Source organism: Capricornis sumatraensis, chromosome 8 (assembly GCF_032405125.1).
Source record: "Capricornis sumatraensis isolate serow.1 chromosome 8, serow.2, whole genome shotgun sequence".
Classification (NCBI taxonomy): Eukaryota; Metazoa; Chordata; class Mammalia; order Artiodactyla; family Bovidae; genus Capricornis; species Capricornis sumatraensis.
This window is the reverse complement of record NC_091076.1, coordinates 4,810,484-4,837,446: the sequence shown is the minus strand read 5'-3', so window position 1 is coordinate 4,837,446 and position 26,963 is coordinate 4,810,484. Positions and strand designations below refer to the sequence as shown.

The window sequence follows — 26,963 nt, the reverse complement described above, 5'->3', positions numbered from 1 at the left end:
GCTCTGGGCCCGGGCCGGCCTGCGGCCATGGCCTCGACACCTGTGGAGAGCTTCGTGACCAAGCAGTTGGAACTGCTGGAGCTCGAGCGAGACGCGGAGGTCGAGGAGCGCAGGTACGGCCGCCGGCCCGGGCCTCTCGGGGTCGGCCCGGCGTCTCCCCCAGGTTCCCCTCCTCTTCCAGCTGAGACCACACAGATGAAGCCTCCGGGGGCTCGGCCCGACAAGCTTAGGGCCGGGATTTGCCCTCCTGACTGTGAAGGGGACTCGGCCGCCTCCAAGGATGGAAGCCTCTTCACCCTCCGGGGCGGCCCGTTCCGTTTTGGGGACCGCCCTTGGGAGGGTCTTCTCCCCCTGAAGTGCCCCTCTGAACTTTGCCCCGTGGGCCCAGCCTGTCTCCCCACTTCCATCCCCTCGTGTTCTCCGCCCTCTTCCCTCCTCGGCCCCCCGTTAGTGTTTGCGCCTGTTCCTTGCCGGGCCTCGAATGAGATGCAGTCGTTGATAATGGGCCCCGGGCGACCGGTGTGAGCGGAAGGGCCCGGTGGGGGCGCGAACGGCCCGCTTCCAGCCTGACAGGTGCTGAGCTGTGTGTGCAGGCCGAGTGCTGTGGAGGGGGTGGGAGAAGGACCGCCGACCCCGCGGAGCCTTAGTGACGGATGGCTTCCTGGAGGCGGTGGTGCCTGAGCACAGCTTGCAGAAAAATAAGGGTTAAAGAGTTTGCGGGGAGGAGTTTCCTGGAGGAGATGAGGGAAAGCAGCGCATCCCTGCAGCCAGAACTGGAGCCCTGAAAACGTCGGGCTTTTACCCCTAGGGCTGAAACTGAGAGCTGACATTTATTGAGGGGTGTAAAAGCACTCCACAGGCATTAGTCGCTTTAAACCTCACATCAGCTCTGCGAAATTGGTTACTGCGGTAACCGATTCTCATCTTAGGTCTAAGGAGGCTGGAACAGAGAAGTTAAGTCACTTGCCCCAGGTAACACAGGGTGAACCAGGATTTGGGGTCACGCGGGCTGATGCTAGAGTTTGTACTCAACCACTGTGCTGCCTACGTGGAGAGGATTTGATTTAGAAGTTTTTGATTATGATGGTTGAGAGTTGGGAGTCCTGTTGCCCTCGGTGGGATCCGGGCCCCATCATTTATGGCTGGGTGACTTTGCAGCCTTAGTCATCTTGTCTGTAAAAAGAGATCATCCTTACAGCAAACCAGTGAGGTGGGAATGCAGTGATCTAAAAGTCAAGGGCTCAGCACCGTCCGCAGTACAGAGTAAGCACCCGTGGAAAGATGCACAGGAGTCCGACTGAGAAGGGCCTGGGGAAGAAGCTTGTGTTATAGTGCGTGCGTGCGTGCGTGCGTGCGTGCGTGCGTGCGTGTGTGTGTGTGTGTGACGAGCTGCATGTGGGATCTTAATTCCCCACCTGGGGATTGAACCTGTGCCTCCTGAATTGGAAGCACAGTCTTCACTGCTGAATGGCCAGAGGGGTCCCTCTTATTTTATGTTCTCGGGCAGAGGATGGCCCTTGGCAGTGAGGGTGCAGGGGTGGATTCTGGGTACAAATGGGGGGCCCTGGTGGGACAGTGACTCACAGGGCCCAGGAGAGAAGGCAAAGGTGAGTGCGGGCGCTGTGAGGAGGGCATGGGGGTCTGTAGGAGGAACAGGTTTGAGAGGAGGCAGGTTTGGAGTTTCCCGTGCATAGACTTCCTCTGTTCCTCCTGCATGTTTGGAAGTAAAAACTGGTAAAATACAAATACTGAAGTCTCAACATTGGGTGTTTCCCAGATCCTGGCAGGAAAATGTCTCTCTGAAGGAACTCCAGAACCGAGGCGTCTGTTTGCTGAAGCTGCAGGTATCCAGCCAGCGGACCGGGCTGTACGGACGGCTGCTCATTACCCTCGAGCCCAGGAGATGCGTGTCTGCAGCTGTTCTTCCCAGTAACAGCTTTACTTCCGGTCTGTACCTTGTTGACAAGGGTGTGCGTTGAATATTGCAGTCTTCAGTTGTGGGCTGTAAAGATCTGGTCACATAGGACCAGCTGGGGAATAAAGCTTTGCAGTGGAGAACTCTCACTTAGAAATCCAGCAGTTACGAGGCTTTCTGGTAGGTTAGATCAGCACTCTCCAGACCGGCAGACACCAGCTGAACACCTGAAATATGGCTGGTGATTCGTGCTCATGTAAAATGCACAAGAGATTTTGAAGATTTAGTACTGTTTAAAAAAAAGAGTAATTTCTATGACTACCAATTATGTTTTGAAATGAAAATATTTTTCATATATTGGGTTAAGTAAACTACTATTAAAATTAGCTGTTTCTTTTTGGTTGTTTAATGTGGCTTCCCAGGTGACTTAGTGGTAAGGAACCAGCCTGCCAAAGCAGGAGACATGGGTTCGATCCCTGGGCCGGGAAGATTCCCTGGAGAAGAAAATGGCAACCCACTCTAGTATTCTTGCCTGAGAAATCCCATGAACAGAGGAGCCTGGCAGGCTGCAGTCCATGGGGTTGCAAAGAGTCGGACATGACTCAGCTCACACAGACAACAACACACAAATGTAGCTACTAGAAAATGTAAGGTTACACATGACTCTCATTTCTTGTTTTTTTTTTCCCCATAATATCGCAGTATATATATATACATATATATATATATTTAAGTTTTATTTTTAATCGGAGGGTGATTACTTTCTAATGTTGTGTTGCTTTCTGCCATACACCAGCATGAATCAGCCATAGGCATACATATGTCCCCTCCCTCTTGAACCCCCCGCCGCCTTCCCTCCCCATAGCTCTGGACCAGACGGTTCGTTGTACATAGCTATGTAGTCCCAGACCTTCCTTGTACTGAGGACACTTTGGCTAAGCTTGTGGCAGCCATGTTGGAAAGAAGGGGCAGTTCGAAGAAGCTTCTTAACCTCACACCTGGGACTCTTGTTTTCAATCGGACCTGGAAACAGAGACAGCAGCACCGCCAAGCACTGCACGTTTTCTGGAAAAGTCTCTCGGCCCTGATTTGATGATGACAGGGTTTGTTGGTTTCATATTTTGACTTTCTGGCCTCTTGCCCCCCGCTTGTTGGAATCCTGGCTGCATTCGGAGACAGATGGGAGGAGGGGAAGCTGATGGTCGGAGTCAGATCTTACACACTGTGTTGCTGAGGGGCCAGGAGTCAGTCACCTGTCCTCTAAAGACAGTCGAGCTTTCGGCCTTACCATCAGGATTAAGTGGGCAGGACCGAATGTCCCTGCTGGGCGTTTGTAAACTCTGCAAACCAAAGGCAAAATGTATTATGTTCAGTTAGGAAGTGCTGTGGAGGGCAGGACCTTCGAGGTTGATGAATAACTGATAAACAGAAAGTTGGAGGAAGGTGGTCCTTTAGGTGGAAAGGCACAGATCTGAAATCTGAAGTGTTGCGACAGCTCCTGATCAGACATAGGTGGGGTTGGTTGTTAGGTTTCCATCTTCTGAAGAGCAGTTTTAAGGCTGTGTAGCTTACAGATGTGAACTCTGCAGTGTGGGCCCCTCAGGGCAGCTGGTGGGGAAGGCACAGTGGGGTTGGAGCCCCCGGCACTCAGCCCCATGGAGACTCCCCCACCCCATGCACAGAACCAGACCTTGCGCCCAGGCAGGGGAACTGCTGCCACCTTCTCTTTGTCTTTAAAAGTTGGGGAGGGAGACAGGAAAGATTCAAGGTACAGATGAAACTTGTTTCCTAGAAGGAAAATAGGTCAGGACTAAAATCACGTCTGGTGCCTGGTTGATGTGTGGCGTGGACTCTGACTCAGAATAAATGGGGTGTGAGTACGTGGGGGGCTCTGGCTGAATCTCCACGTGGACTCTGGTTCAGGCAGAACTGTTGGTGTTCAGGGGACAGAAGCGCTGAGCCTGGCGGGCTTGGGCAGGAAGGGGTGCATGGGCTGCGATCACCGGAAGGCGGCCCTGTGCACAGAGGGGTCGCCTGGGCCTGGCTCCTCTCTGCGTCTTGGCTCCGCCCTCTCCTGGATTGGCTCCTTCTCAGGCCCCATGGGGTAGCAGGTCCAGCCTGTCCATCTGCCCTGGTTTCTGGTCTAGGGGGAAGGGTGAGGGCCTCCTTCCATCTTGCCCGGGCAAAAGTCTCAGGCTCCGATTGGCCCCAGGCTCACCCCCGAGGGGCGTGTGAAGCCCTGATTCGCTTGAGTGTGGGTCGAGTGCCCCATGCCCCTCAGACTTGCCTGGTGGAGGGTGAGTCACCAGAGTTGTCACAGGGGTGGGAAGCCCAGCTGAGTGGCAGCAGCCCCTTCCCTCCTTCAGCAGTCGTCGCTGTCCACCTGGAGTGCCCGCCCCCAGGTGAGCTCCTGTGGCCACCCTGTTCGGGGCCCACCCTGCTTACCTGTCTCCCCGCAGAGCGGCCCGCCCCACGTGCCCTGCAGTGACCCTGTGCTCACTCTGCCCTTCTCACTGACGCCCTTGGCGCCGACCCCGCCAGGTGGTTCGGTTTGCTCCCCTCCTCCCAAAATGAGGGCAGGGACTGTGATTTATTCCTGATACAGACCAGCGTCCAGAACAGTGCCAGGCGCAGAGGAAGACTTTAAATATTTTACTGACTGTCATGTTTGTGTTAAGCAGTTCATTTCGTGCAAGTGAATTTAATTACGTAATGTGAGTTAGAAATTTTTTTTTTTTTGCTGCTACCGACTTCATTTCTAATGAAAGTAACAGTTACAGTAGTTGAAATGTGCTGGCGTTTGTTGAATGAAATAATTCTCGTTTAACTTTGTTCAGCATTTACGTAACTGGTCTTTGCTCCTGCAGGTGACATTGTGGGTCTGTATGACGAAAGTGGTCAGCTGGCCACTGGGATCCTGACCCGCATCACCCAGAAAGCGGTCACCGTGGCCTTTGATGAGTCCCACGATTCCCAGCTGAATTTGGACCAAGAGCATTCCTACAGACTGTTGAAGCTTGCCAACGACGTGACGTACAAGCGACTGAAAAAGTAAGTGTACGTAACTGGAAATCACACGTGCTGCTGCTGCTGCTAGGTTGCTTCAGTCGTGTCCGACTCTGTGCGACCCCATAGACGGCAGCCCACCAGGCTCCCCGCCCCTGGGATTCTCCAGGCAAGAGCACGAGTGGGTTGCCATTGCCTTCTTTGGAAATCACACGTACCATTTTCCCTGAACGAATCTCATTCCTGCTGGAGAAGACGGCAAGCACCTGGGGTCTGGGGTTGGTTGCATGCCCCTTGAGACAGATGGTGGGCTTTCCTGGTGGCTCAGATGGTAAAGAAACTGCTGGCAGTGCAGGAGGCCTGGGTTCGATCCCTGAGTTGGGAAGATCCCCTGGAGGAGGAAATGGCAGCCCACTCCAGTATTCTTGCCTGGAGAATCCCATGGACAGTGGAGCCTGGGGGGCTCCAGTCCACGGGGTCATAACAAGTTGGACACGACTGAGCGACTAAGCACTATCACTGTGGGAGGTGGGTGGGCAGGGGCGGCAGTGTTGCGGGGGCCTCAGGCGCCGTGTCGATCCTGGTTGTCACTAAGCTCCTCGTTTTCCCTGTCCCTTGGCAGAGCTCTGATTTCCCTAAAGAAGTATCACTCTGGCCCTGCGTCCTCACTCATAGAGGTCCTCTTTGGCACATCAGACCCCAGTCCTCCCAGTGAGATGCGTAAGAGCTTTTGATTTTCCTTTCCTGATTGAAGACACTGTGGGTAGTATCGTGACCGGTGTGACCGCAACCAGGGTGATCTTGGGCGATTTTAACAAGAGTTTGCGAATGCGCAGGGAGAAGTCTAATTTAGTGTCTTTATAAATTTCTTTGTGTGACTTTCTTGAACAAGTCAGTTACCTGCACACAGTGTCAAAGAAGTAGCTCATTCCATTGTTGTTGTTTTTAAATAATGCTGTTTCTAATGTATCTGAATATTTTATTTTGAAGTGGAAGGATATTTCTTCTGTGTCAGTGACCTGAGAGAACAGAGGATGTCCGATCATACTGGGTTGGCCAAAAGGTTCGTTTGGGTTTTTCCATAAGATATTCCTCATTGACTATGCTAAAGCCTTTGACTGTGTGGATCACAACAAGCTGTGTAATAAAAATTCCTACTCTTAAAGAGATGGGAATACCAGACTACCTTACATGCCCCCTGAGAAACCTGTATGCAGGACAAGAGGCTACAGTTAGAACTGGACATGGAGCAACGGACTGGTTCAGATTTGCAAAAGGAGTACGTCAAGGCTGTATATTGTCACCCTGCTTATTTAACTTACAATGCAGAGCACATCATGCGAAATGCTGGACTAGGTGGATCACCAGCTAAAATCAAGATTGCTGGGAGAAATATCAAGAACCTCAGATATACAGATGATACCACTTTAATGGCAAAAAGTGAGGAGGAGCTATAGAGCCTCTTGCTGAAGGTGAAAGGAGAGTGAAAAAGCTGGTTTAAAACTGAGCATTCAAAAAATGAAGATCATGTCATCCAGTCCCATCACTTCATGGCAAGTAGATGGGGAAACAATGGAAACAGTGACAGACTTCTTTTGGGGGGGTGCTCCAAAATCACTGCAGATGGTGACTGCAGCCACAAAATTAAAAGACTCTTGCTCCTTGGACAAAAAGCTATGTCAGACCTAGACAGTGTTTTATAAAGCAGAGACATCACTCTGCCAACAAAGGTCCATCTAGTCAAACCTATGGTTTTCCAGTAGTCATGTATGAATGTGAGAGTTGGATCGCAAAGAAAGCTGAGTGTCAGAGAATTGATGCTTTCAAACTGTGGTGCTGGAGAAGACCCTTGAGAGTCCCTTGGACTGAAAGGAGATACAACCAGTCAATCCTAAAGGAAATTAACCGTGAATATCCATTGGAAGGACTGATGCTAAAACTGAAGCTCCAGTACTTTGGCCACCTGATACAAAGATCCAGCTCATTGGAAAAGACCGTGATGCTTGGAAAAATTGAGGGCAAGAGGAGAAGGGGGCAACAGAGGATAGGATGGTTGGATGGCATCACTGACTCAAAGGACGTGAGTTTGAGGAAACTCAGGAGATAGTGGAGTGCAGAGGAGCCTGGTGTGCTGCAGTGCATGGGGTTGCAAGGAGTCGGACATGACCTAACAGCTGAAGAACAGCAACAACATAAGGTGTTACGGAAAACAGAACATCCACGGTCTCTCCCGAGGTGTCCACTGCAGAGGTGACCATGCTGACTCCATGGGACCCGGGTGCTACCTGGACAGATTGGACTGAAACACGCTTGTGTGAGAGCCTCTGAGCCAGAGCTCCTGCACGTGCCCTGCTCCCCTGGATGCCGGTTACAACCAGGCCCCTCGTGTTCCCTGAAATGGCAGAGACGGTGCTCGTTTCCACCACACCTATGGGATGTTACGGAAACATCTGAACAAACCTTTTGGCCAACCCAGTGCTATATGCCTGATAGCGGTTTTTTATGGTTTGAAGAATCTCAGTCCTCAAAACATCTGATTGTTTTTTCTGTGTCCTTCAAATTGAGGAGAGCTTATATCTGACTGTGACATGTGTTAGTCACAGAACATTTGGAAATAAACAAGGGGAGGGAAATCACTAAAACACCTGTCACGCGGGGTTAGCCTCATTGATGGGCGTGTGTATTCAGATAGCTGTTTTTCCGCATCCATGTAGAACAGGGTGTCTCTTTCACTTACACACACCCCCCCCCCCCACACCCACTGTTCTCACTCACGTTGGTCTGTGCACTCTCTCGTCTCCTTCAGTGTCTGGGAAAACCTCATTTTGGGGGGCTTGTTACCTCATCAAGCAGCTGCCCTTCACTGAATAGTTCTCCAGACCCTGGACTTGGCAGTTTATGCAACATCTCTTCAGGGGTTCTAACACAAGGGCCACCCCACACCCTTTTCCCGTCACACTTGCGCTGACACCCTGGCGGTGTTGTCTGTAAGCTCAGGGCTGCTTCCTGTGGGGTTGGCCAAAAAAGTTGTTCACGTTTTTCTGTAACATGTTACTAACTTTTTGGCCACCCCAATACTTTCTCAAACTCTGAGAGCACATTTAAGTGAGATTTTGTTTCTGGGCTTCCCTGGTGGCTCAGTGGTGAGAAACCTGCCTGCCAGTGCAGGAGACCTGGGTTCGATCCCTGGGTTGGGAAGTCCCCTGGAGAAGGGCATGGCAATCCACTCCAGTATCCTTGCCTGGAGCATTCCATGGACAGAAGAGCGTGGAGGGCTACAGTCCGTGGGGTTGTGAAAGAGTGGGACACGACTTGGCAAGCAAACAACAAGAGCCACACATACACAATTACAACCTGTCACTTTTCTCAAAGAAGATTTTATTTCTGCCAGCCAGTTAGTGAGAGGTTGCTCTGAGCTGGGAAGGAGGTGAGCGCCATCCTTGCTGCACAGTGTGCCCTGGGTGTATCCGGTGTCCAGGGGAGCAAGGGCACGGCGTGGCGGCCAGGTAGCGGTTGCTACCTTTCTGGGTCATAAATGTTGGATAAGGATAAGAACTGGAGCAGTAACAGGTTCCCATGGTGCCTGCAAGTGTCTCAGTCTTGCCTGTCCGCATCAGCCCCCTGTGCCCGTGCGGTCAGCCAGCACAGCCGTCTCTGCAGTGGGCAGCGTGGGCTGGAGGCTGCGGACTCGGGGCTGGACACAGCGGCACCGACTCTGAGCATAGAGCTTACGAAGCAGATCGTCAGTCTTGCTTATGGAAAATTCAGATTGGAAATAGCATCCTGGATCTGCTAGTGATTCTTTTCATTGTTTGCTTTTGTGGTTTTATGGCCATGTAAAAAGGAACACTAGGGTGGGAACAGATATGTTCCAAGAGACATTTACTTCCCAGGGATCTGTTTTTCTGGAGCGTGAGTTGGCTGACTTTGTCAGTAAAGGGACAGGTGGTGAACACTCTAGGCTGTGTGGGCCGGGGCAGCAGTGGGCTGCTGGGGACAGTCCCCCAGGGAGCCTGCACACAGGACCTGCGGATTCCTGTCCAGGGGAAGACTTTTGAAAACCAAGCAGGTTGACTTTGTGTTGTCTGCTGACCCAGGGGAGGGCCAGCTCTCTCCCTGTCTCATGACATCCTGTATTTCCATCGGGGTGGGGTTGAGAGAACGGCACCGGGTCACGGGGAGCCGGAGCCTCACTGTTGCTTGTCCCACAGCCCCACTGACCTTCTGCAACCCCGCCCTGGACGCCTCCCAGCAGGAAGCGGTCCTGTTCGCGCTGTCCCAGAAGGAACTTGCCATCATCCATGGGCCCCCGGGAACTGGGAAGACCACCACCGTGGTGGAGATCATCCTTCAAGCTGTGAAACGGGGCTCAAAGGTGGGCGTGGGCACCGCGTCCCCGCACACACCGTCACTCAGGTCTGCCGGGCTTGCAGGCCCTGAAGGGCCCAAGCCCAGGTTCCGGGACTTGGGTAGGAACGTTCCCACGCGTTTACTGACTGACCGCTAGGCTGCGCCCCTGTTGGTGTCTGACAGCGCCAGGGTGTGGGCTTGTTCTCGGGGCTCTGGGTCAGGACTGGGGAGGCCTGGGGCACTGTCCCCCGGGCCACAGTCCAGGAGCCACCCGCTCAGCACCCGTGCTGTGTGCTCAGGCCCCTGCTGGGCATGCTGGTGACCCGGCCCGTCTGTGCCCTTCAGGAGAAGGCCCTGCAGCCAGTCACGGGAGACAGACCTCTTTTGGTTAATTCAAGGGTCCCGTTAGTTGTGCAGATGGCAGGTTCCCGGTTCCTGAGATGTGGGATGGGATGGTGTGTGTTACCATTCACTTAGACTGTTAATGGTTGAGAGAGGCTCTTTTACCCTCAATACGAGTTATCGTGGATTCTGAGCATGTGAAGCGGTTGTTACCTTTCTGGGTCATAAATGTTGGATAAGGATAAGAACTGGAGCAGTAACAGTCAAGATCTGTAGGTCGACGTTCCCTGGGTCCTTCTTATGAGCCAGGCACCCGTCTAAGCCTTTGCAGCGTTTGCTCCTTCAGTCCTCAGAGAGATGGGTGTCCTGGCCTGACCATCCCAGGACACGTCGAGGCCTTTCCTTCTGGTTGCCGGTCAGCCTTTCTGGTCTTGGGAGCCCCGTAGGTTCTTTCAACCTGAGGTCTAGAACCCAGATGTCGTGTCCGTGTGCAGTAGCGTGACCATCAGGCCGTCTGCACCAGTCCTCACAGCTGGACGTTTATTCCGTAACATCACCAGCTGTACACGCTCCACCCTCCTCTCTTTAACTTCAGGACTTCCCACTTGTTCTAATGTAAACTCAGGTGATTTCGTTTAGAAACCCCCAAGCCGAGCTTGAGCTGTGCCCTCCAGGTTCTGTGCTGTGCGCCCTCTAACGTTGCTGTGGACAACTTGGTGGAGCGGCTGGCCCAGTGGAAGCAGAGGATTCTCCGCCTCGGCCACCCAGCCCGCCTCCTGGACTCCATCCAGCAGCACTCGCTGGACGCGGTCTTGGCACGCAGTGACGGCGCCCGGATCGTGGCCGACATCAGGAGGGACATCGACCAGGCCTGGGTAAGTAGCTCTCTGCCGTGTCTGCCCCTCGTGTGGCTCTCTGGTCTGTAGTCTTTGCCAGGGGCAAGTGGCATCCTCCGGCGTTTCTCTGGCCTTCGCTGAGTCACAGACCGGGCTGAAACATTGGGCCTGCCCATGTCTGCTGGAGACCTGTGCTCAGCACTGAATGGGGACTCACTGTCTTCAGGGCGGTTTCATGAAGAGGCGAGCAGTTGTCTTCCAGGAAACATTGCTCTTAAGGGCTCCCTGTGTCTGGCATGTTGGCTGGATAATGATGGCAAGGGGAAGAAAAGCAGGCCAAAAGTAAAAACTCAGAAAATACGCGTCCTCCCTAATTTTTCAATCCATTAACATAAAACACGATGTAGGGGCTTCCCTGCTGGTGCAGTGGTGAAGAATCCACCTGCCAGTGCAGGGGACGCAGGCTCGACCCCTGATCCTGGAAGACCCCGCTTGCCGCGGAGCATCAGGCCGTGGGCAGCACAGCTGTTGACCCCGTGTTCTCGAGCCCGGAGCTGAGCCCTTGAGCTCCCCAGCGAGAGAAGCCACCGCGGTGAAAAGCCCAGGCACAGCAACGGAGACCCAGCTCAGCCAGAAAGAGAAACAAAAAGTGGAATGTAATCCTCGTGAGAAGGAACTCGGTAGCTGATAGGTCAGGGGGAAGTGCAGTTTCTAGAACTTTGAAGCTCTTTGGTTCTCTAGTTTACACGTCCCCCCACGCCCCGATTCCCTCGGTTGCACGTCCGCCCTTTGCTCACCGCCAGCCCACCTCCTTGTGTCCGGGCCTCGCAGGGCTGGTGTGGAGACTCGGCCTTCCCCGAGGCCCACAGGGGAGCGGGGTCACTCAAGGTTGAAGACGCTGGAGGGCTGCACCGATGTGATTCATGCCGCCGCGCGTGTGCATGGCTTCATTTCCTTGTTCCTGATTACTTTTTAATTTTTTGGCTGAGCTGCAGGGCCTGTGGGATCTTAGTTCCCCAACCAGGGATCAAACCCGTGCCCCCTGCCCTGGGAGCGAGCACAGTCTTATCCGCTGGACGGCCACGGAAGTCCCCCTTGGTTTCAAATCTGTGCTTTGAGGGTTCTCTTCTCTGTAAGGCAGGCGTCCCGCTTATCGCTCCCACCGAAATACCTTTCCAAGTAGAAACCACAGATAAGGAAGGGGTTATGTGTCTTTCGCATCTGGAAGTAAGTCAAGGTCTAGGTGAACATTTAGGGGCTGGAGCAAATGCTTTCCTCTCCCGACGAGTGTGGAACGCTGAGAGGAGCTCCGCCTCCCTCTGTGGAGACCGCCGGGCCCAGTGCTGCAGCAGCAGGCGCCGTTTCTTCCCCGGGAGCGCTGCTGATGACTGCGGGGTGGGGCCGGCTCCCCGGGCTGAGTTTACTGCTCTCTGGGACCCCACACTCTCCCCCCAGCCTCTCCCTGCACAGCTGACAGTGGCTTTGAAGGCCCTGAGGCCAGTCAGGGCATCACCTACGTGGATCTGTTGCTCTTTCAAGAAAGACTTAAAAAAAAAAAAAATACATATATATATATATATAAAGTATGTATTTGGCTGCACTGGGTCTTAGTTGAGGTACAGGATCTTTAGCTGTGACATGTGGACCCTAGTTTCCCCACCAGGGACTGAAGCCAGGCCTGCTGTACTGGGCACGCAGAGCCCGAGCCCCTGGACCGCTAGGCAAGTCCCAAGACTTTTGACTTTCTATCACCTTCAAAGGACCTTAGGGAAGCGGCCCAATTGATGATAAGTAAAAGTGCTTTGTGAATTAAAAAGAGCTAAAAACAAAGTCGAGTCAGAATTATTATCTTTCCTTTTCTTTGTAGGCGAAAAACAGAAAGACCCAGGATAAGAGAGAGAAGAGTAATTTTCGAGATGAAATCAAGCTGCTGAGGAAGGAGCTGAAGGACAGGGAGGAGGCAGCCATGCTGGAGAGCCTGGCGGCGGCCAATGTAATCCTCGCCACAAACACAGGTGAGGGGCCCGGCGTCCACCGCCCCGCCTGCCTCGGCACCCTGCGGAGGTGGGGAGCATGCCTGCTTGTCTGCTTTCTGGGAGCGTTTCATAGAGGTGTCTTTAAGATCTGGTAGAATGCACCAGTGGAGCCCCTCTGGGTCTGGAGTGTTTTCCTCAGGAGTCTTTTTTTTTTTTTTAAATTTTAATTTTTACTTTATTTTGCTTTACAGTACTGTATTGGTTTTGCCACACATTGACATGAATCAGACACGGGTGTACATGAGTTCTCAATCCTGAACCCCCCTCCCACCTCCCACCCCATATCATCTCTCTGGATCATCCCTGTGCACCAGCCCCAAGCATCCTGTATCGAACATAGACTGGCGATTCGTTTCTTACATGATGGTATAGATGTTTCAATGCCATTCTCCCAAATCATCCCACCCTCTCCCTCTCCCACAGAGTCCAAAAGTCTGTTCTAAACATCTGTGTCTCTTTTGCTGTCTCGCATACAGGGTTATCATTGCCATCTTTCTAAATTCCATATATATGTGTTAGTATACTGTATTGGTGTTTTTCTTTCTGGCTTACTTCACTTTGTATAATAAGCTCCAGTTTCATCTGCCTCATTAGAACTGATTCAAATGTATTCTTTTTAATGGCTGAGTAATACTCCATTGTGTATATGTACCACAGCTTTCTTATCCATTCATCTGCTGATGGCCATCTAGGTTGCTTCCATGTCCTGGCTATTATAAACAGTGCTGTGATGACCATTGGGGCACATGTGTCTCTTTCAGTTCTGGTTTCCTCGGTCTGTATGCCCGGCAGTGGGATTGCTGGGTCATAAGGCAGTTCTGTTTGCAATTTTTTAAGGAATCCCACACTGTTCTCCATAGTGGCTGTACTAGTTTGCGTTCCCACCAACAGTGTAAGAGGGTTCCCTTTTCTCCACACCCTCTCCAGCATTTATTGCTTGTAGCCTTAGGAGTCTTTTAATTGCAAATTCAGTTTCCTTAATTGTTGTAGAATATTCAGGGTGTCTCTTCTCCAGAGAGCTTGTGTCTTTCAAGGAATTTGTCTGTTTAATCTAAGTCTTTGAATTCCCAGGCATAAAATTATTCATAATAACCCCTTATCATTTAAAAAAAAACATCTGTAGCATCTGTGACAATGTTACCTCTTTCACTTCTGAGATTAGTACCTTGCATCCTATTTTTTTTCCTCTGATCTTCTGGCAAGAGGGGTATTAATTTTATCGATCCCCTCAAAGCGCCAGCTTTTGGTGTCGGCAGCTCTCTCTGTTGTTTTCCTGTTCCCTGTTGCACTGACCTCGGCATTGGTTCATGTGGGTTCCCTCTGTCCGCTCACCTGGGTTTAATTTGCTCTTCAGTTTCCCTTTTCTTCAGGTGGATGTGGAGGGCTTTGATTCGTATTGCTTTGAGACCGTCATCTTCTGTGCTGCAGGCATTTAGTGTTGTACCTGTTTCCCCGTGCACTATTTCCACGGCATCCCGTAACTTCTAACGTGCGTGTTTGCATTTTCATTCATTGTGAAATAAACCGTCTCATTTCCCTTTTCTTTTTTGACCCACAGTTATTTAGAATTGTGTCATTCTCTTTCCATGTATTTGGGGGTTTTCCAGATATCTTCCTGTGGTTGATTGCTCATTTAATTCCATGTGGGCAGAGGATACACTGTGTGCGACTTGGATCATTTCATCGAGATTTGTTTCATGGTCCAGAATGTGGTCTTTGTGAGTGCTCCATGCACACTTGAAAGGAACACCTTCCCTGGTTCTGTTGAGGTTTCCTGTCATGGTTGATACTGTGGTTCAAGTCAGTATCCTTACTGATTTCCTGTCTTCTCATCCTGTCACTTACCGAGAGAGGGGTGTTGAAATCAACTGTAATCGTACATCTGTTTCTTCTTGGAGTTGTCAGTGTTTGCCCCGTGTCCTCTGTAGCTCTCTTATTAGGGGCTTGAATGTTATGTTCTCTTTATTAATTAACCAATTTATCATCCTGAAACGACCTTCATTATCCCCAGTATGTTCTCTTTTTTGAAATATTATTATTTAGTTGTTCAGTTGTGTCCGACTCTTTGCGACCCGCCAGTCCCGCGAGGACTACAGCCCCCCAGAGGACTGTCCATGGGATTCTCCAGGCAAGTATACTGGAGCGGGATGCCATGCCCTCCTCCAGGGGATCTTCCCAACCCAGGGATTGAACTCTCGTCTCTTGTGTCTTCTGCACTGTAGCGGATCTTTTACCCCTGAGCCCCTTGGGAAGCCTTCTGAAGTCTGCTTTGGTAGAAAAACAGCCACTCCAGCTGGAGACCACGTCTGGCGGCTTTAGGCCTTTCTGATGTGGCCACTCGATTCTTAAAAGCCAGCGAGTAAGAGTGTTGTAGCAAGATGGGTTACACTCTTTGGTAACATCGCCACGACATGAACCCCCCTGTCGCCTTGGCCGTATTCTTTTGGCTGAAAGCAAGGCCCAGGTCTGACCCACACTTCAGGGGAAGGGGCTACACGGGGTGTGACTGCTAGGAGGCCAGGATCAGGATTGGGTGGGCGGCCCTGAGGGTCTGTCTGCTGCCGCCTCTCAGAGGGGCTGCTCTCAGGAACAGAGCCCAGCTTCTGATTTACTCTGTAATCCTTGCTTTGTCCGGCCGTCTTTCAGATCAGACAGGATGGAAACGGAGCACTGATACTGTCCTGCTGTCTATCACACCCCGTGTCGCTGCCTCTTCTGGCGCCTTTTGCTTCTTCTGTAAATTTGCGTTCCTCTCTGGCGTCCTTCATGTCACCCTGAAGGACTCTCTTTAGTCTTTCTCGAAAGACAGGTCTCAGCTTTTCCTTACCTGGGTGTACCTTTTCTCTCCTCTGTTTTCGAGGGACTGTTGTGTTGGAGGCAGAGTTCTCGGTTGACAGTCCGAGTTGCACGAACGTGCCGCCCCTGCCCTCTGCCTGCATGGTTTCTCACGAGTCGGCAGCGTCAGTCTCTCTGAGGATCGGCTGCACATGATGGAGCGGCGCTTTCTCTGTCTCCGGCAGCGTGGCTGTGACGAGTCTCCCCGTGGCTCCCTCTGGGTTAGCCGCACGGGGCTTGTTGAGTCCCCTAGGTCTGGGCGCTGTTGTTTTGGTCAGATCGCGAAGCTTCCACGCTGCATTACTGTTCCAGTGCTCCTCTGGCCCCTTTCTCTCTCCGTTCCTGCTCGTCGGTGCCCTTGACGGTGTCCTGTGGGTCTCCGAGGTGCTGGGCATTGCCCTTCGTTGTTTTTCTGTTCTGTTTCTCCGACTGAATAATGCAGCTGGCTTGAGTGCTGGTCCTCTGCCTGTCCAAATGTGCTGTTCAGCTCTTCCGGTGAATTTCAGCTACCGTACTTTTCAACTGCAGAGTGTATTTTTTTTCTATGGCTTAAATCATTTATTTTTTTTTCTTTTTATTTTATACCAGAGTACAACTGATTTATAACGTTGTGAGTTTTGGGCTTTTTTTAAAAGGTAATTTCTGTCCCTTTATTGATAGTCTTGGTGGGACATCATTCTCAGACAGCCTTTTATTTCGTTAGACGATGCTTCCTTCTTCTCTTCGTACACATTTATAGTAGCTGATAGTAAAGTGTGTGTTTGGTAAGTCTGCCATCTAGGCCTTCTCAGGAACGGTTTCTGTTGATCGCTTTTCATCCGTGAGTGGGCTGTACTTCATTTCCTTGTGTGTCTTGTAACTTTTTGCTGGAGACTGACCATTGGAAACGGTGCTGTGTGGGATGCTGGAGGTCAGGTCGTTTTCCCTCCCCCGGTTTGTTCCTTCTTGTGGTCATGTCTGTCCAGCGATTTTCCTGAGCGGCTCCTTGTCCTGGGCGCTGCTGCAGCCCTGCTCCCTTAGCTCACGGGCAGGTGATGGTTGGACGGAGGCCCTCCAAGTCCTGGGACCGCCAAACCGCTCTGTGTCCAGGAAGGAGGAACTGGCTGTGGTGGGTTTGTGTCCTTGGGTACACGGTGATTTTTACCCAGCAGTTAATTGTTCTGTGTGTCCAGGAAAGCACCTAATAAGAGAATTAACTAAGCTCTAAATTCAGAAAATGATACAGAAGTAGTATTTACAATTAAGGCAGCCTTCTTTGGGGTCCCAGCCCCAGAAGGGAGATTGACTTTGGTGAACGAAGTGTTGGGGTGGCCCATGGCTGGGGCTCACCACTTCACACCTAAACACAGGGGCTGGAACCACAAGCCCTGGAACGTCCTGCTGATCCTTATTCCAAGAGGCAAACCTACCACACAGGCCTTAACACTTAGCCAGACTGTGAACCAGTGGCTCGTTGGGTCTCTTCCGGGGTGCCTGCAGCTGTTAGCGCCTCTGTGACGGCTCACAGCTCCGGTTCCCACCAGGCGCCTCTGCGGACGGCCCGCTGAAGCTGCTGCCCGACGGCCACTTTGACGTGGTGGTCATCGATGAGTGTGCCCAGGCCCTAGAAGCCAGCTGCTGGATCCCCCTGCTGAAGGCCCGGAAGTGCATCCTGGCCGGAGACCACAAGCAGCTGCCCCCCACCATCGTCTCCCACAAGTGAGACCCCTCCGTCCCTCACCTGCCACCCCCTTGTGCGTCCCTCCAAGTCCAGCTCGGAAGCCCAGGCTCACCCAGAGGCCCTGGGCCAGTGGGGAAGCCTGGCCCATGGACTGAGTTAAGATTGTGGGGGCAGGTGGCTCCCTTAGCATCTGAGCCCTGACTTAGGGGAGGGAGAACCCGGGGGTCATTTGGATTGAAGGTGCAGTTTCAGTTACACCCACACAGAGGAAGTAGCCTCTCACGATGTGTGACTCACAGACCCCAGAGATGGCGAAGGCAGGGTGCGGTGAGCGGGGACGGGCGGCCGGCTGGCCCGGGTCAGCAGCGGACAGGGCTGGAGTGCCGTTGGCAGACCTGTCACCTATAAGAGAGGCAGTTTCGTGCGCCTCCCTGAGGGCACGCGGTCCACACAGAGGGCTGCTCCACAGGGCCCCTCATGCCTCCTCAGGAAGCAGCCACTGAGCCGAGGCCCCCGAGCCCTCCTGGACAGCATCCATGCCCACCTGTCACCCATGTGACACCTGTCACCTGTCACCCCAGGTTCAGGTGGTGAGGGCGGAGGTCACTAGCCTTTCCCCGGCTTTGGTCTCTATGGGGATTGTGGGAGGGGCCCCGGGTGAAGCAGAGCGGGAGCTGACGGTGGGAACTCTGAGCCCAGGGCCTTCTCTGGACGTGCAGATGCTGGTGTGGGCCTGTGGTCATGCTGTGACACCCCCGGGGCCGCGGCTCCGAGAACAGAGCTGTTGCTCACCGCTGGGTGTGCCATCCACCGTGTGCCCATGCTGGCTCCTTCAGACGCCAGCCAGGTCAGAACCTGAGCTCCTTGAGGGTGGCTCACCTGGCGTGTGCTCAGATCCCGCCTGTTGAGTGGATGTTCCCTAATGTGGCAGGTGGAGGTGTGAGGCTTGGGTGTGCGAGCAAGGCTGTCGGTGGAGCCGGCAAGAGGGGAGCAGGGACCCCAGAACTGAGGGGTGTGCGGGTCAGGGTCCCACAGGGAGAGGGTGTCTAGCCGCCAGAGGCTTCAGAGTAAGGATCTGGAGGGGACTTTGGACTGGATAAAGGGGGGACGGGAGTGTGCTTTGGAGAACTGTCCTGTGGGAGCCAGATGTCCGGGTAGGGGTGGGCGTGGATGCTGTCCAGGAGGAGGGCTCGGGGGCCTCGGCTCAGTGGCTGGTTCCTGAGGAGGCCTGAGGGGCCCTGTGGAGCAGCCCTCTGTGTGGACCGTGTGCCCTCAGGGAGGCGCACAAAACTGTCTCTCTGAGGAAAGTCGGGTGATTTGGGGAGATGTGTGGGGTGGGTCGAGCTGGGTGTTTTTGGGTTTGCAGTTGGGACTGGGTCCCTTCACCACTCATGCCCATGGCCCTGCTGTTGGTAGGTGCCTGTACTGAACAGTGGTAACCCAGGGAGGTTAGGAGGCAGCGCGGGGCCTGCAGCAGGCCTGGACACCCGTCCCTTGGTGGGCCGAGGTCGGCTCTGTGCCAGGCGGCCCGGCTGGGTCCGGCTCCGTGGCTCGCTGGTGGACATGGGCACTTCCAGGGGGCCGTTCCCTTAGTTTTGGGAGGGAAGTGGGCTGAGGTTTGAGGGCTGCCTCCCACCGGCTCCTGGTTCAGGCTGCACTCGGGACTCGGGCCCCTTTGAGGGCTGCTTCCCGCCCAGCCCCTGGTTCAGGCTGCACTCGGGACTCAGGCCCCTTTGAGGGCTGCCTCCCGCCCGGCCCCAGGTTCAGGCTGCACTCGGGACTCGGGCCCCTTTGAGGGCTGCCTCCCGCCTGGCCCCAGGTTCAGGCTGCACTCGGGACTCGGGCCCCTTTGAGGGCTGCCTCCCGCCTGGCCCCAGGTTCGGGCTGCACTCGGGACTCGGGCCCCTTGCCGCTCTCCCCGGGCAGGGCCGCGCTGGCGGGGCTGTCGCTCAGCCTGATGGAGCGCCTGGCGGAGCGGCGCGGAGCCGGGGCGGTGCGGATGCTGACGGTGCAGTACCGCATGCACCAGGCCATCGCGCGCTGGGCCTCGGAGGCCCTATACCACGGGCAGCTCACCGCCCACCCTTCCGTGGCCGGGCACCTCCTGAGGTGAGTGACTCCGCTGTACCCTGCCCCGTGTCCCCTGAGCCACATTCCGTAAAGATGTGGGTGTGGAGGTCGCCTCTGAGACCGGATTTCTGGCCAGAGCACGGGTCAGGCTTCTCCAGGGTGAGGTCCTCCGATCACGATGACTGTGCTCCCCTCCCCCTGCTGTCTGGTGCGGAGTCAGGGCTGGGGAGGGCACGGGAAGGGCAGCGGGGCCCTGCCTGTCGCTGGGGCCTCCCATGTTCAGTGTCGGCCTGTGTGCAGGGACCTTCCAGGTGTGGCGGCCACCGAGGAGACGGGCGTGCCCCTGCTGCTGGTGGACACGGCCGGCTGCGGGCTGCTGGAGCTGGAGGAGGATGACGAGCAGTCCAAAGGGAACCCTGGTGAGCGGGCTGGCCCGGGCCCCTCTCAGCGGCCGGTGTCAGAGAGGAGCCACGTGAGGGCGGGGGCGGGGGGTCCTGAGCCAGGCGCCCTGGGCAGTGGGGCACCGTGGGCGTGCTTGACGGACGGGCGGCCCCAGGTCAAGGCAGAGGGGGCCCCAGGTCAAGGCAGAGGGGACCCAGGCAGCAAGGGTCCCCCCTCAGGGCAGCCAGGTGGACGGGACATGCACCTGCTTCTCACGGAGAAAGGAGGCCCGTCCGCGGGGGCCCTGGGCCTTGTGTGTGGAATCCGGCGTCCCCTCCCAGGAAGCCACCACAGGCTGAGCGTGAGAGCCGCCTGTCGTCACAGCTGGAAAAGTGCTTAGGAAACTAGCGCCGGTGACGGGTGTCCGTGGAGAGTGCCCCTCATGCTGAAGGGCTGTCTGTTCCCCACTCAGGTGAAGTGCGCCTCGTCGGCCTGCATGTCCAGGCGCTGGTGGACGCAGGTGTCCGGGCCGCCGACATCGCCGTCATCACGCCGTATAATCTGCAGGTGCGTGTCAGGGTGACTCCCCGCCGGAGGGGCTGGCGGAGCAGGCTGGTTGACGGGCTCTGGTGGCCGAAAGCTGCAGGCTGAAAGCTGACCTCATCACAACTGCATCCAGGGCTCAGATGGACTCAGCAAGAGCTCCGTCCGTCCATCCATCCATCCCCTGGCAGTGCCTTCCCCACCCCGTCGCGGGCTCTCACTGGCTCCCCGTGTCAGCTGATTGTCGGGCCTGCCTTTGGGGCCAGGCAGCCTCAGGCTAGTGTCCGTTCATGCACTCCCGGGGATGGCCTGTCTCACGGTGTCCCCACGGGAGCCTTGGCTTGGAGTCTCCAGTCTGGCTCAGGTTGCCCGACACCCGAGCTGGTGGCTGTGACCAGTTGCCAGGTTCTTGCCTCCTCTCGAGTCAGCTCTCCGGCTTGTGGAGCACTGCAGGGCTGGGCGTCTCCGGAGGCTGCCTGGGGGAGGTTGGGGGCGCCGCCTGGTGAAGGGTGCGGTGGTGGGCAGCAGACACCCTAGACGTCTCCTCCCTTCTCTTGGGCCTTTTTCCCATCTCCCCTCTCAGGGCTTGTATGCTCATGAAGCAAGGCCCGTCTCCTTTGGTAGGAAGAACTCACCTGCTTCCCAGATCGTGAGGTCTGGGCATGAGATGCCATCTCGGTTTAGAGGACACGCCTGGGGGTGCCTGAGCCCAAGCCGTGGTGGCATGAACGTCTGTGCTGGGGTGTGGGTCACCCCACCACGTCATGCCATCCCGGTTTAGAGGCACATACCTGGGGGTGTCTGAGCCCACGCTGTGGTGGCATGAGCGTCCATGCTGGGATGTGGGTCACCCCGCCACATTATGCCGTCCCGGTTTAGAGGACACGCCTGGGGGTGTCTGAGCCCACACCGTGGTGGCGTGAGCATCCATGCTGGGGTGTGGGTCACCCCGCCACGTCATGCCATGCTGGTTTAGAGGACGCGCCTGGGGGTGTCTGAGCCCACGCCATGGTGGCGTGAGCGTCCGTGCTGGGGTGTGGGTCACCCCGCCACGTCTGTGCGCTGCTTTGGTGTTCACGCGCACGCCCGTGGGAAGGGAGGTGCTCGGAGGCCGTGATCCCAAGGCTGCTGCGGACCCCCTGGGCTGAGCGGCTCTGCGGGGCCAGGCCTCCGCCGGGTTAAAGGGCAGCGTGTGGGGCCCCCCGACGTGAGCTGTGATGCGAGGCCTGGCTCGGTGTTGCAGGTGGACCTGCTCAGACAGAACCTCGCGCACAGGCACCCAGAGCTTGAGATAAGGTCCGTCGACGGCTTCCAGGGCCGGGAGAAGGAAGCTGTGATCCTGTCTTTCGTCAGGTCCAACAGGAAAGGTGCGGGGCTGGGGCTTCCGCGTAGTCCAGTGGTTAGGACTCGGCTTTCCTGCTGCCCAGGGCCTGGGTTTGATCCCTGGTTGGGGAACTAGGATCTCACGAGCCTCTCAAAGTGGTTGTGGAGGTGGCCCCCGAGAGCCCAGAGCTCATCTCCTGGCCCCAAGGCCAGTATAGCTCAGGGCCTGGTTTCTGCAGCCAGGGCTTATGGACATTCCATTGGGTAAGAAATTTTTCCCCAGAAACAGTTGTTAGTGAATGGGTTCTGTCAGGTCGAAGACAGCTAAGGAGGGGCAAAGTGAAGCCAGGAGGCGCACCGGAAGGTCCCTCGTGTGTTGGCTGTGGCTCCAGGCTGTGTCTTAGGTCTGAGCTCTGGCAGAGGACTCTGTACTGACTTGGGGACGAGTGGCAGGCGTCACTGCCAGAGCCCCAGGCAGGACTAGAGAACCGTCCTAGACAGCAGCCAGGGGGAGCCTGTGGACGGGACCCCACGGCTGTGGGGCGGACGGAGCCCGGGTGGTCCTCTGGGGGAGGGCGGCGAACGGGGGAGCCTGCCTTCCTGTCCCTTAGTCTCTGCCATCCGTGCACCCGGGCTGGTGTTCAGGTGAGGTGGGCTTCCTCGCCGAGGACCGGCGCATCAATGTGGCGGTCACCCGCGCACGGCGCCACGTGGCCGTGGTCTGTGACTCCCGCACGGTCAGCAACCATGCCTTCCTGAAGACCCTGGTGGACTACCTCACGGAGCACGGCGAGGTGCGCACGGCCTTTGAGTATCTTGACGACATCGTCCCCGAGAACTACTCCCACGAGGGTGCCCAGGCGGGCGGGAAGCCCCGGGGCTCTGCTGCGACAGCCAGGAGGGCACCCGGGGGGACTGGGCCGGGCCGAAAGAAGCCGAGCGGGCCGCCCTTGGGCTCCTCCGAGCCGCAGCCTCAGCCCAGCCTTGATGGAGGCGGCAGCCGGGAGAGTGCCGGGAGCAGAGACGGTGCAGACGGCTTCAGGGCCACGATTGTGGAGTTCATGGCGAGTGAGAAGACGCAGCTGGAGTTCCCTGCCTCCCTGAACCCACACGACAGGCTGCGGGTCCACCAGATCGCTGAGGAGTTTGGGCTGAGGCATGACAGCACCGGGAAAGGGAGGGAACGCTTCATCACGGTGAGCAAGAGGGCCCCGCCCACCCCTGCGGCGCCGGGCGGCAGAGCCCCTCTGTGTCCCGAGACCCCCAGCTCCAAGCAGCCGGAGCCCCCCGAGCAGCTGGAGCCTCCCGAGCAGCCGGAGCCCCCTGTCAGGGAGCCAAGTGGCCGGGACCAGCCGGACCTGAAGGCGCTGCACCTGGAGAGGCTGCAGAGGGTGGGGGCCCAGCAGGAGCAGCGGGCCAAGGAGGGGCCCTGCGCCCCGGGCCCCGCACCCCGGAAGTTACCGGAAAAGAAGAAGAGAGATGCGAGAGGTGAGTTGGTCGGCTCGTGGGAGCACAGGCATGGCGTCCCCTCCACTGGGAGTGTGAGGCCCACCTGCCCCCATGAAGAAGCAGGGCGCCTACTGCGGGGCCCCTGCCTGGGCTCTTCACCTTGAACCCCAAGCCCCCGCAGACCACGCCTGCCTCAGCAGCCTCTGTTCCCCGGGCTTCGTGTGGGGTCCGGCCGGGCCACCGGAGCTCCTCCTGCAAGGAGAGGGCCAGAGGAGCAGCCGCGGTGGGCAGGGCCCGGGGACACAGAGTCAAGGCGGCCTGCACGGCCGCGGCTCCTTCCACGGGCTCGGGGGTCCCTGGCAGGGCTGTGCGCGCCGCTGTCGTGCCTGTGCTGCCTCCGTGGGTGCCCGGGGGCTGCTTACTCCGCCCGCCACCGGCCCCCATGCGGTGTCACGCTGAGGCTGAGAGTCCAGGGCACGGCCTGGCTCTTCTGGGTGACCCTTGTCACAGCTGTGTTCCTCCAGGAAAGGCCATGGGGTTGGTCCTCTTCCCTGGGCCCCCGAGCCCTGGGGAGCACAGCCCAGAGCTGTCTCCCCGCCTCTGGCCTGTCTGCGCTCGCTCCATGTCGTGAGCTGAGCCAGGGGACAGGAGACGCCGTCCCCTCCATGGGAGCGGACACCCTACTTCTGCCTCCACCACGCTCAGAACACGTGACTGCACGGGCGTGGCCGGAGGATGGTCCTCCTTTGAGGAGGGTGTGGGTGGCAGCCACGTGAGAACAGTGCCCCTGGGAGTCGGCACCCACGCCAGGGGAGCTGGCGCCACCGGAATTAAAGACGCCATTTAGGGGTTATAGTCGTGTCTCCTTCCCCTTCCTGAGCGTTTCCCTACAACTTTAAAGGATTTCCACACAATTGTCTGGTTACAGATGTTACCTTTCCTTACACTGGGCTGTGAAGGAATACACTGTGTTTCCCTGGATGGCAGGGTTAGTCTGGGGATTTGAGTTTACAGTCAGCAACGTAAAGGACATGCTCATATTTAAATGCTCTTCTGGATTTGTGTGGGTGAGCTTTGAGGAGCGCGCACCCTGCCTGCCGGTCCCCTCCGGACGCTCCCGGCTGCACCGTCCGGTGAGGGTCACTAGGCTCGTGAGGGACCCGCTCCATCAGCGTCTGCTCACGCGCGGTGGCCCTGAGGGCAGGGGTCTGGCTGGCTGCGCGACAGGCAGACACGGGCCCCGCAGGGAGTTGGCGTCCGACTTCCTTGTCCTCGCCTGTTGCGGTGACTGATGCCTGTCTCCCCCCAGGACCTGCGGCCATAGAGCTGCCTGCCGAGGAGGACTTTGACGCCCTGGTCTCGGCCGCCATCAAGGCAGACAACACCTGCGGCTTCGCTAAGTGCGCGGCCAGTGTCGTGACCCTGGGCCAGCTCTGCCTGCACTGCGGCCGCCGCTACTGCCTCGGCCACCACCTGCCCGAGGTCCGCGGCCCTGGGGGACCTGGGTGGGTGGGCTCCGGGCAAACCGTGGGCCTGTGTGTGTGTGAGAGAGAGAGACGCGCATACGGGCTCTGGGCTTGTGTGCGCACCCCCACACAACCCGTGGGCCTGTGCATCTGTGTGTATCGTGCATGTATAGACTGTGGGCCTGTGCGTGTGTGTGTGTGTGTGTTGTGTGCGTAGACTGTGGCCTGTGCGCATGTGTGTGTGTGTGTGTCGTGCGCGTAGACTGTGGGCCTGTGCGTAGACTCTGGGCCTGTGTGTGTGTGAGTGACCCCCTAAGTGGACCCTGCCCTGCCGGGGAGGCACGGGACCCCGCCCCTCACTGCCGTCTGCTTGGAGGAGGGTCTGTGCTGAGCCCAGGGCAGGGGGCCAGGAAGGGTTTGGGGCTCTTCACCAGCCCTGCCAGGGCGTGGACCCTTCCTGCCCCCCCAGCCCTGCGCTGGGAGCCTGTGGGTGAGAGTCTGCGTGTGGAGAGAGCAGGGAGCCCCTCCGAGGCCGACACTGGGGCTCCGTGGCTCCCGAGTGCTGCGTCGGCAGAGCTGGGGACTCGTCTGTCCCCACTCCCGGCCCAGCACTGCCTGTTGTGACCCCCAGGTCCATGGTTGTGGGGAGAGGGCTCGCGCCCACGCTCGGCAGAGGATCAGCCGGGAAGGGGTCCTCTACCCCGGCAGTGGGACCAAGGACAGGTCCCTGGACCCCGCCAAGCGGGCCCAGCTGCAGAGGAGGCTGGACAAGAAGCTGGACGAGCTGACCGGCCAGAGGCGGAGCAAGAGGAAGGAGAAGGGCAAGTGAGGCGGGCGCCCTGCTGCCCCCGCGGCCTCTGGGACCAGCGGGACCTGCAGCGCCTTTCCCTTCCTGGTGGTGGACCCACGCGGCCGCGTGGCAGTCAGACCCGCATCGTCCCCCGGCCGCGGGGCGAGGTGCCTGCCAAGGACCCAGCGATGAGCTGCTCTGACGAGGTGGAGAGGCTGGGGGAGCCCAGCCCAGGCCGCTTCCCAGGGCTGCTGTGGGGGGTGGGAGCCCTCGTGCGTGCCCCACCCCTGCCCCGGAGCGTCTCCTGCGAGCCTGCCATCCGGGGTGCGTCGTGCTGCCGCTGCCGGGTCGTGCACTCCCCTGAACTTGGGCCTGGGACTGTGACCCTGTGAAGGTGACGGACAGCCTCATAGCCCAGGGCAGCAGCTCCCGGCCCTTCAGGTCAGACAGGACAGAGGACGTCTTAGAGCCAGCGCTTCTCCCAGACGTCCCCATGTGCGGCTCGGCCTGCAGCGGGTCTGTGACCTCACCGGAGCTGGTTCCCATCTCTCTTCCCTGGGGGCCACAGTGACTCCACCCTGACCCCAACCAACACAACTCTGGGCATTTTGGTGCCCTGTAGGTCGGAGGTCATGTCCGGGCGTGCTTTGGGAAGGCTCCCTGCCACGCCCACCGACCCGTGTCACTGTCCACAGTGGTAGTGTCAGGGAAGAGCCCCCTAGAGCCCCAGCCTAGCCAAGCCTGCAGACCCAAAGCCCCTGGAGGGCCACCTCAGGGTCCCTTCTTGAAGAGAACCTCAGATGGACGTTTTATTTTATTCTCAGAGCTTTATTTGTTTCAAAGGAATATAAACTATTTAAAAATTAAATGAAAGCGTGCATACGGCCACAGTATGGTTTTCTCTGATGGCGTTCTTCCATTTTTTCACTTTGGCCTGGTTTCCCAAGGTGGCTGAGAGCCCGCTGAGCGTGCAGGGCCTCAGGAGGAGGGGGGACCCTTGCCCCGGGCACAGCTTACGCTGGAGAAAGCGGTCCTGCTCTGCTGGGCATTGCTGCCAACCAGGAGGGAAGCTTCAGATTGGCTCGTGTGGGGGCGTAACCTGGACAGAAGCACACGGGGCCCCGCTTGGAGGAAAGAGGTGGTTGAGGAGGAGGGCGGTCTCTGGAGCTACGCCTGGGGGAGGAGAGGCCTGGCCAGCTTGCGGGGCTCTGCCCTTGGTTCATCGCCTGCTTCCCCGTCACTGACCGCCTCACTGCCACGGACCACGCCTCCCCTCATCCCCACCCGGGGCCTGGGGGGCTGCTGATCAGGTGTCTTCTGACTTCTATCACCCTAGGAAGCCCTGTTTTTCTCTTTTTGCACCCTCGGGCCCTGGAGGCCACTTAGCCAGCACCTCCATGGATCCTGACCTCCCCCCAGACCCACAGGCTTGTCTGCCCTGCTTCTGACAGTGCTGGGCCCTGCCCCCGGCCTGACGGCCCTCTCTATGCCACCTCCTGTGGGGATAAGCACATGGCACCTCCCCCTCCCCATTCCAAGGATATCTACCTGCACACGACCCCTCCCCCTTCCCTTCCATGGATGCTCACCTGCACACGGCCTCTCCTGCCCCTCCCCTTCCATGGATGCCCACGGCCCCTCCCCATTCCCTTCCGTGGATGCACATGGCCCCTCCTGCCCCTCCCCTTCCGTGGATGCACACGGCCCCTCCCCCTCCCCCTTCTGTGAATGCCTTCCTTACTGGCTCTCCTCCCGTGGCTTTAGGACTGAACTTTCCGGGAAGAGGAAGGAGGGTCTCCAGGGGCCACACGTAGTCTGAGGGTGATCCAGGTCAGCAAGGAGAGTGCTGCTGAGTGCAGAGCCGCCATTTCTACTGCTCGAGTGCCCTGGCTGTCAGGAGACCTGGACAGGGCGACCCGGTCACGAGGTGTCTGCGTCAGAAGCATCCTTTTGTGGTTGCT

At 57.0% G+C, this 26,963-nt stretch overlaps 1 protein-coding gene across 1 annotated transcript; it reads left to right on the top strand.

The window, feature by feature from the left end:
• The first annotated feature begins 1 nt into the window (after nucleotide 1).
• Nucleotides 2–25,813, top strand: IGHMBP2 (immunoglobulin mu DNA binding protein 2). The gene is made up of 15 exons (XM_068976984.1): nucleotides 2–113; nucleotides 1,778–1,947; nucleotides 4,783–4,966; nucleotides 5,544–5,641; nucleotides 9,133–9,296; nucleotides 10,288–10,488; nucleotides 12,317–12,464; nucleotides 16,844–17,018; nucleotides 18,907–19,089; nucleotides 19,351–19,469; nucleotides 19,904–19,998; nucleotides 21,218–21,341; nucleotides 21,943–22,785; nucleotides 24,056–24,228; nucleotides 24,844–25,813. The coding sequence occupies exons 1-15, from the start codon at nucleotides 28–30 to the stop codon at nucleotides 25,039–25,041; spliced, it is 2,961 nt and encodes a 986-aa protein (XP_068833085.1). The 5' UTR covers nucleotides 2–27; the 3' UTR covers nucleotides 25,042–25,813.
• Nucleotides 25,814–26,963: the final 1,150 nt, after the last annotated feature.